The sequence below is a fragment of the Suncus etruscus genome, chromosome 8 (assembly GCF_024139225.1).
Source record: "Suncus etruscus isolate mSunEtr1 chromosome 8, mSunEtr1.pri.cur, whole genome shotgun sequence".
Lineage (NCBI taxonomy): Eukaryota > Metazoa > Chordata > Mammalia > Eulipotyphla > Soricidae > Suncus > Suncus etruscus.
The window spans coordinates 15,693,905-15,702,767 of record NC_064855.1 but is presented as its reverse complement, the minus strand read 5'-3'; the positions used below and the strand labels follow the sequence as shown (position 1 = coordinate 15,702,767).

General features: G+C 53.2%; 2 protein-coding genes across 2 annotated transcripts in view; both read left to right on the top strand.

Moving 5' to 3' along the window:
• UBE4A (ubiquitination factor E4A) overlaps positions 1-8,863 on the top strand; it is a 626,538-nt gene that overhangs the window by 363,763 nt on the left and 253,912 nt on the right. The gene's annotated exons all lie outside the window — the stretch shown is intronic.
• Positions 203-8,863, top strand: part of TMPRSS4 (transmembrane serine protease 4) — a 33,137-nt gene continuing 24,476 nt past the window's right edge. The window contains exons 1-4 of the mRNA XM_049778397.1: positions 203-217; positions 3,712-3,733; positions 5,108-5,272; positions 6,763-6,812. Of these exons, the coding sequence (XP_049634354.1) occupies positions 203-217; positions 3,712-3,733; positions 5,108-5,272; positions 6,763-6,812 (252 nt within the window). The remainder of the gene's footprint in view (positions 218-3,711; positions 3,734-5,107; positions 5,273-6,762; positions 6,813-8,863) is intronic.

The following is an 8,863-nucleotide window of genomic DNA, read 5'->3' as shown; positions in this document are numbered from 1 at the left end:
CATAGGGTGACAGGCCGCTCCCAAACCCCAAATCTCTGGGCCTGCCCTAGTGTTGATGGCAACAGAAACATGGGTGTGTTGCCCATGGGCTCAGTGATAGAGGGGGTGGAAGGCGGGGAGGGATGTTATCAAACAATCACCCAACTCCTGGCTGACTCAGCTTTGAGGTAGCTGCTCTGACAAAAGGCGAAACAGCAGGGCGATGGGCAACAGCAGGGTGGGGCAGGCCCAGACTTCATGGGGTGGAAATTGGGGAGAAGGTGTAGGAACAGCTAAGGAAAATGGGAATCATTGTTCAGCCCTACCTCCTGATCTTCATATCCAGCACGAAGCAGGGGCTCAGAAGCCAGCTCTTCCATGCACCCCACACCCATCAAGCACCCTGAGATGGGAGCTGTGTGGAAGGAGATTCATTGGGGATACCTAAGCTTGAGCAGGGCTCAGATATTCAGCACACACTTCTTGTTTTGGGGCCACATCCAGCTGTACTATTCCCAGGAATTATTCCTGGCTCTGTGCTCAGAGATGACTCTAGGTGGGTCTCAGGGGACCCTATGGGGTGTTGTGAATAGAATCCTGGTCAACCTTGTGCAAGGCAAAGCCCACACTGCTTACACTATTGCTCTGGTCCCTTAGCACAGCTTTGCCTGGCTTTGGGAAGCAGGAGGTGCTCCCCATTAACTCATCCCCCCTCAGCCTTCCTTCTGGTGTAGATGGAAGCATTTGCCTCAGTAGAGTCTCAAATACTCCAGTGATGAACGATCAAGACAGAAATGCTCACAACTAGGCTGTGTCTATCTGCACCCTGAGCTTTTGTTCCCCACTACCATCAGCCCCAGGGGCCTCTTTGGGGTGGGGCTCTGGGTCTTCCCATCACCCAGCTGAAGGCTGATGGGACTCTGCACTTGATTCATTGTCATGAATGAAAAAGGAAGCATTAATCACCAACCAGCTGCCAAGAAGCAAGTCTCTAGTTTGACTTAGGACCAGGGGCAGGGGGCCAGAGAAATCGCATCGAGGTAGGGCATTTGCCTTGCATGCAGAAGGATGATGGTTCGAATCCCAGTATCCCATATGGTCCTCTGAGCCTGCCAGGAGTGATTTCTGAGTGTAGAGCCAGAAGTAACCCCTGAGCGCAGCCAGGTGTGATCCAAAAAAAAAACAAACAAAAAAAAGAACTAGGGGCAGTGGGAACAAGTCAACCATGTGTGATGAGAAGAGATGCCAGCTTTGCCTGGGGTGCCAGCTACTGGCTTTTAGGCTTTTCCTTCCTATCAAGGCTGGGTGGGGGTGGTAGAGGGACAGACCCCACTGACGAACTAGAGAACCTGGCCCAGGATGGGGTCCATGCTGCCACATGCCAGGAGCACTTGCTCCCAACCACAGTCCCCCACCAGGGGATGTTTGTAAACAAGACTTGAGCGCCTCCTGCCCAGCTTCCTGGCACTTCCTGGCACTGTCCACGTGCAGCCAGAAGCTGAGCTGGCCCCTGTCCAAGGATGGTGGCCCTGTCCTGTCAGGAAACATCCACACACAGGGCTGGTCAGAGTCCTCATTTCTTCCTCCACAGCTGACATCTACACATCCGGCACTGGCTCCCTGCGCTGCTGGCAAGGCTCCCAGGGAAGATTCTGAGTGTGTCCAAGTCAGGGGACTTCAGTGTCCAGCAAGGAAACTAGCCAGGCCCAATGTTTTCTTTCGCTACAGACTGAGCAGGGTCTCAGATCCGTGGATGTTGGTCAACTGGAGGGACTGGGCAACCCAACCCAACTCAAACCCCACACTGGTCTCTGATTCATAGGTGGGCAGCCCCTTTGATGATTGAAACCCAGAGGGAATTTAAACACTCATTGAAATCCAGCCTACAATCACACCATGGCTTGAAAATCACACTCCCAACTGGAATCTCCAGCCTCACACCCATTCTCAGGGACACTGGGAGCCCCCAGCTCTGTGACACCATGAGAGGGGCCCTACTTGCCCTCTTGCCCCCTTTCTATTTCCTGTGAGCACCTCTGAAGCCTGCCATGTAACTGGCCACCCTGCTAGAGGCCATGAGGGATAGAGTAGACTGCAAAACTGTTTCTCCTCACATACATCTACCCATGTCCATTCATGGCTGGTCACTAGGAAGGAAACAGACAAAGAGGACCAAGGCACTCAGTGGCAGGAGGAACCGGGATGCTTGAGACCAAGAATGAGCCCCTTCCCAGATAACTGAGGACAAGGAGGATAGGGGGCCTGGACAAAACACTCATAAACACACTCTCACACATGGCCAGGGAGGAGCTGGAACACAAGTTTTACATGTGGGAGATCCAGGTTCCATTCCCAACATCACCAGTAGTGATGCCTGAGCACCACTGGGTATGGCTCCCCAAATCCAAAATTGAGAGAGGATGGAGTGATGGTAGAGCAAGGAGTGCATTTAACTTGCACGCAGCCAACCAGGGTTCAATCTCCAGTACTGCATAGAGCCCCCAAGCCTGTCAGGAGTAATTCCTAAGCACAGAGTTAAGGGGACTGAGCAATAGCATAGCAGAGAGGGTGGCCAACCCAGGTTCAATCTCTGATATTTCATATGGTCCCCCAAGCCTGCCAGAAGTGATTTCTGAGTTCAGAGCCAGTAGTAAGCCCTTAGCATTGCTGGGTGTGGCCCCAAAACAAACAAAAATAAATAAATAAAGAGGAAGGTTTATCAAATCAATTCCTCTTTCTCCATCTGCCAACCACACAGATACACTCAGAAACTGAGGTGCACAGAGGCAAACCCCACTGCCTGGATCTTTCTCTGGCCACAATAGCACAGCCACTTCTTAGCAGAATGCAGCAGTGCCCTGGGAAATGCCCCCTGAGCTAGTGGATGAGTGGGCAAGAGGCAACTTGGGATTTTAATGATGCTGGGGGGCAGGCATAGGGAGTAGGGTGAGGCATTGCTCAGGAGCACTTTATGTGGCTGCCAACTCCAGAGTCAATGGGCGACTGACTCCTGCCAGGTCCAGAGCCACTCTGGGCTGGTTCTCAGAGGACAGTGCCAACGAGAAGGTTCAGCCTCATCGCCCTGTGGAAATACCACAAAGAACCCTACCAAGACGGTGCGGGGTAATGTTCCCCGAGGCGTGACTCAGACACCCACGTCCTCCCCAGATGGGCACCTCGCCAGGTGCACTGCACGCGAGTCTCATAGAGGCCCATGCATGGACTTATGTCACACCTGCCCAACCTGCTGAAGAGGCAACTAAGACACCCCTCAGATAAGGGACAGGACAGACAGGACAGAGTTGGAAGGCAGCCAGGACTCCCCCTGGGCCCAGGGCTGTTCAGATCCTCCAAATACAAAGACCATCCACCCGGGGCCAGACTGGGATATGGACTTGGTGACCACCCTGGAACCTGCGGGACTTGTACCACCATCTGCTCTAAAGCTCTGGGTCCTCAAGAGAAGACATGCCTGAGGCTTCTGGGCAGATAAGCTGCACTGGGAGAATCACACCCTCACACCAACGCCCTCCCTGCTCCCCATGAAGAGACCAGCCAGCAGGTTTCTGCATGCTCAAGGCAGCTGCCAATGGGGACACCCAACCTGGGCTCATGCTGATACTGTTTTCAAAACCCTTCCAAGCTTCAAGACCCCAACCCTGAAGGGTTTCTTTCAGCCCAAGGATTGACTGCCAATGGTTCTCATGACCAGTCCCTGTTGCCATTGTTCAGGCTTTGCCCTCAGTGTGCAAAAGTAAGAACCACCTTCCACCCATCAAAACTCCCACCCTGACAAGGCAGGAAGGGGGCCAGAGGAATCCCCAACACCACCCGGGATGGGGGGGGGGGGGAAACCAGGAGGCATGGCTGGGAACACAGAAAGGCCCAGGTGAGCACAAGAGAAGGAACTAGAATGGAAAAGCCCGGTTAAGAGTCACATGCCCTGGGGCCGGAGAGATAGCATGGAGGTAAGGCATTTGCCTTGCATGCAGAAGGATGGTGGTTTGAATCCTAGCATCCCATATGGTCCCCTGAGCCTGTCAGGAGTAATTTCTGAGCATAGAGCCAGCAGTAACCCTGAGCGCTGCCAGGTGTTACCAAAAAAATAAAAGAGTACATGGTCTGGAGAGAAAAAGAGCCTGAACTAAGTAAGGCATTACCATTGCCTCCCAACTCTACCTGCGAGAACCTCAGTTTCCCTACCTGAGCCACTCGGTTCAGTGTGCACTGGCTCCCCGGCCCTATTGAAGTTAAGCTCTGAGCCTGTGCACAAAGCCTACCAGCAGGTATAAAGGCAGGTCACCAGACACCCCAGGCTTCCCGGGGCCCTGCCCCTGAGCCCTTACGCACCGGCAGGGGCTGGGTGCCCGGCTCTGGTTACCAACAGGTCAGCACCTATGTGGCTTAGAACAAGGCAAAATGGCTTAGAATGTAGCAGCCGAGCCCAGTGGGGCCACGAGGCCAGGCTGCTGGGAGGACACCACTTGGCCTCAGCAAGTGTCCTGGTCCCCTAGAGAACTAGACACCCACTGCAGGTGGCCTGGCTGATGGATGGTTCAAAAGTGACTTGAAAGCCAGCTTGTCTGGGCCCCTCCGAGAACTTTCTATGTGCTTAAGCTGCCACCGCAGGCTAATGTCACAAACCACCCTCCTGTCCTTCTCATCCCCTTACCTGTCATGGTAGAGACCCCTGTGAGTACAGGTTCTCACTGCAGCCAAGCAGAGGTGACACTTGTCCTCTCCCAAGGCAGAATCAGGGGATGGGGAGCAGAGTGAGGGCCTCACTGCCCTGTTCCCCCAGCACCCACGTGACCCCTGAGCCCCACCTGCAAGGCAGTGAGGCAGCAGCAACCTGATCAACTTTCCCCGCCCTCTCCCCAGGGTCCCCCATGTGTCACTGGCCTCCACCAGACAGCAACCACCTGCCAGGGTCCCAGAGAGCCTTCTTCCCTGTCACATAGCAACAGCAGTAATCTTGATCCTGGGTTTTCCTGAGGGACCCAGCAGGGAGCTAGACCTTTGCCCCCATGGGAGCCGGAAACTGCATGGATCCGCCTTCTGGGGTCCCTGCTCATCACTTAGTTCTATGCCCCAGGCCCCCCGACTACCCTGCTGGGCTTCTCTCCAGAAGCCGAACTGCAGAGTCAGCACCACCAAGGAGACAGCCTGCAGGACCCAAGGCAATGGCTGGCGGGGAGCACAGACAGTGGAGTCGTGCCAGACTTTCTGCTCCTCTGTCTGCCAGGAACCCACCGCAGGATCAACCTGATGGAGTTCTTGCCTGGTCCACGGAGTGAGGAGTAACCCTTCATTTGCTTCACCCTCCCAAAAAGAGCCTTTTTGTGGATCTAGGGTTGGGGAGGGGACCTTCAGGACCAGAGAAGTTGAGGTTCCTGACTGGCAACACATAGAAAGTTAGTGGTATGGGCTGTTGGGAGCTCAGGCCCCATTTTCTGTGTTTCTGGCGCACATCTAACTCTCACGAGGCAAGAGCATCCCCAAATCTGGGTCCCTCTTCTGGCATCTGGGAGGGGAAAGGACCCTAAGATATTCCTGCAGAGCTGCTGGAGAACAAAGCGGGCAGAGCACATGATTTTCCTGCAGGAGGCCTAGGTTGCACCCCAGCATCAGATCCTCAGGATTCCAAGCACCACCCGAAATGAGCCTCTGAGCACCTATCTGGGATGTAGCCCTGAGCACCATTGGTATGACCACGCCCCCCAATTCAATAAAATTGAATGAAATTAAAACCAGTTGGGCCACTGAGGAACAGAGAGATACAAATAACATGAAAAAGAGGGGAATTGAGAGAGCAAGCAAGGTGTGGGGAAGCTGAGGGACTGGGGTGCTCCTTAGATACAGACTGACTTTACAGTCAAGGAGCAAAGCCCAGCTGGTAGTACTGACCCAGAGAGATTCTGGAAATGGGGATCAAACAACCATTGAGGGGGCCAGAAGGATAGCCTGGAGTAGGGCATTTGCCTTGCATGCACAAGGATGTTTGAATCCCGGCATCTCGTATGATTCCCCCAAGCCTACCAGGAGCAATGTCTGAGCATAGAGCTAGGAGTAACCCCTGAGCACTGCTGGGTGTGACCCAAAAATCGAACAAACAAATAAATAAAAAAACCAACAACCATTGATGCCAGAGCAACTGGACAGTGGGGAGGACATTTGCCTTGCACAAGACTGACTTGGGTTGTTTGATCTCTGGCATCCCATATGATCCCCTGAGCACTGCCAGGAGTGAATCCTGAGTTCAGAGCCAGGAGTAAACCCTGAGCACCACTGTGTGTGCTAACAAGGAGAGAGAGAGAGAGAGAGAGAGAGAGAGAGAGAGAGAGAGAGAGAGAGAGAGAGAGAGAGAGAGAGAGAGAGCGCAACCCTGGCCTAGACTCCAGGACTGGCTATCAATGTGCTCCAGGAGGCTCGTGGCCCGAATCCAAGCCTTGATTTCCTCTCCTCGAAACAAGCAGCATTTCTCAGGGTTTGTCTGGAACCTAAGGGGAAGGACAGTGCAAGCTGAGGTCACCAGAAAGTCTGCAGGCCAGGGCAGTGCTAGCCCACTCCTGGAAGACCTGACCATACCCCCACTGTGAACAACTGCAGGGTCTGTATAGGGATGTATCTCTAAGGTGTCTCTAGGTTACTGAGAAGGAAGTCCTCTGAGCTTCCCTGGGTGTTTCCTGCTCTTCAACAAACACCTGTGTCCTTCCACCTCCTCCACACCACCCACCTCAATTGGGCCCTCGGGGCTTGAGGGCCCTTCTCCTATCCTTCCAGGGTACTTGGGCAGCAGCAGCCCACAGCCAGACACCTGCTGGGCTGGGCTTGTGAGTCAGGATCCACCACAGGGCAGGATCCACCACAGGGCGGAATCCACCGCAGGGCCAATGGCCCCCACAGAAGGAAAAGGCCCACACCTTTGGGCCAGGCCTTGCTGGGCTGGGGCAGTTGTGGGGAGACCAAGTTCAAGTTCAAGTTAAAACCAAAGGGAGGATGGTACAGGAAAGCTGGGTGTCCCTCGACCTGGGCCTCTCTTGGCTCTAGGTTGTATCCTTCTTGGGGATCCTTGCATGAAAATAAGGGGCATTTTCTGGGGTATTCCGAGAACCCCTTGCAGCTCTGTCTCTGAGACCATGGTGGGGTGTGGAGTGTCCATTCCTGACACCTGGGCCCTGTCTTCTCTGTTCCCAAGTCCAAAAGGACAGTGGCTGAGATGAACTGTTACAACCATCAGCCCCTTATCCATTCTGCCAGGGGAGCCTGCCACAAAGAGACCCAGAGTCCCTACCGCCCACCCTCCTCTCCCTGAGTTCTAGGACCTTCAGCAAGAAACAACCCCCACCTCCAGCCTGGGAGCAGAGTATTGGGGAGGGTTGAGAGCCATTTGAACCTCAGGCTGGATCAAACTTCATCCTAGAGAATTATGGTCCACAGAGGGTAGAGGGAGGAGCTTGTATAATCTATCAGCTATTTAAAATGGTTTTATTTGGGGACAGGAGAGATGGGTAACACCCAGCAGGGCTCAAGGGTTACCTGACTCTGAACTTAGTAGTGACCCCTAGTGGTGCTCAGAGGACCAGACGTGGTATCAGAGATTGGAACCAGGCTCAGCTCGATACAAGACAAGTACCCTCAACCCTGTGCTAACTCTCCAGTCCTCGTAAGATGGTTTTAACAAAGCAATGAAAAGTCTTCACAAATCTACCACCCAAAACGGAAGTTGGACTCAACCTTAAAAAGCACTGAGCCGGGGCCGGAGAGATAGCATGAAGGTAAGGCATTTGCCTTTCATGCAGAAGGACAGTGGTTCGAATTCTGGCCTCCCATATGGTCCCCCGTGCCTGCCAGGGATGATTTCTGAGCATAGGGCCAGGAGTAATCCCTGAGCGCTCCCAGGTGTGACACTGCCCCCCCCCAAAAGACACTGAGCTATGAGTCCTCACCCACAACGCAATATGCACAGGTACCTGGGCCATCACTGCCAAGATTCCTGAGCCATGGCCCTACATCCTGGTGGACCAGGAACAATGTCAGAAGCCTCAGAATGCTAACCACCCCTTTCCAAACCCAGCTTCATTCTGGGTTCTGGGTCATCTTTTGAGACTGACTTTGGTGGTGTTGGGGGGTCAAACCCAAGACCCCACCTGTGTGAAGTGTGTGCCTTAGTGCTGAGTCACAGCTCCAGGTTGGCTCTCCTGCAATGTTAAATTCCAATGCACTAGTCCATGTCTCTTTCTGGCTCCATAGCTTCCTGTTTTGCCTGCTGCACAATATTCCACTGGGGAAATAGATGCTATCAGCTTTTTTTTGTGCTTTTTACTGAGTCCTGAAATAAAAAAATAGTGCCTTCAAGGAGCAAAAATGATAAGAGAGTGGGAAGGCCACAATGCAGAGGGCACACGCCTTGTATGTGGCTGACCTAGGTTTGATCCTTGGCAACCTCAGAGTCCTCCAGGAGTGATCCTTTAGTGCAGAGCCAGACGTAATCCCTGAACATTGTCGGGTGTGGCCCCAAACTCAAATCCAAAACCAAACAAAACCCAGTGCTTCATCCTTTCCTTCTACAAATACTGGCTGGACACCCACTCGGCGCCAGGTATACTCAGAGGACCCTCCTCTCTCTATTTCTACTTATTCTACAGTTGGAATTTGTTTGCTTTCCTCTCTTCCTCTCATTTTCAAAACAGTATAGGATTTTTTCGTCAAACCCCAATTCCATGATTTGAGCCAATAGTCATTGAAAACAGAAAAAAAAAAAAAAAACCCCACCAGAGAGATAGCATGGAGTTAGTAAGGCATTTGCCTTGCATGCAGAAGGACGATGGTTCGAATCCCGGTCCCTCCATATGATCCCTCCGAGCCTGCCAGGAGCAATTTC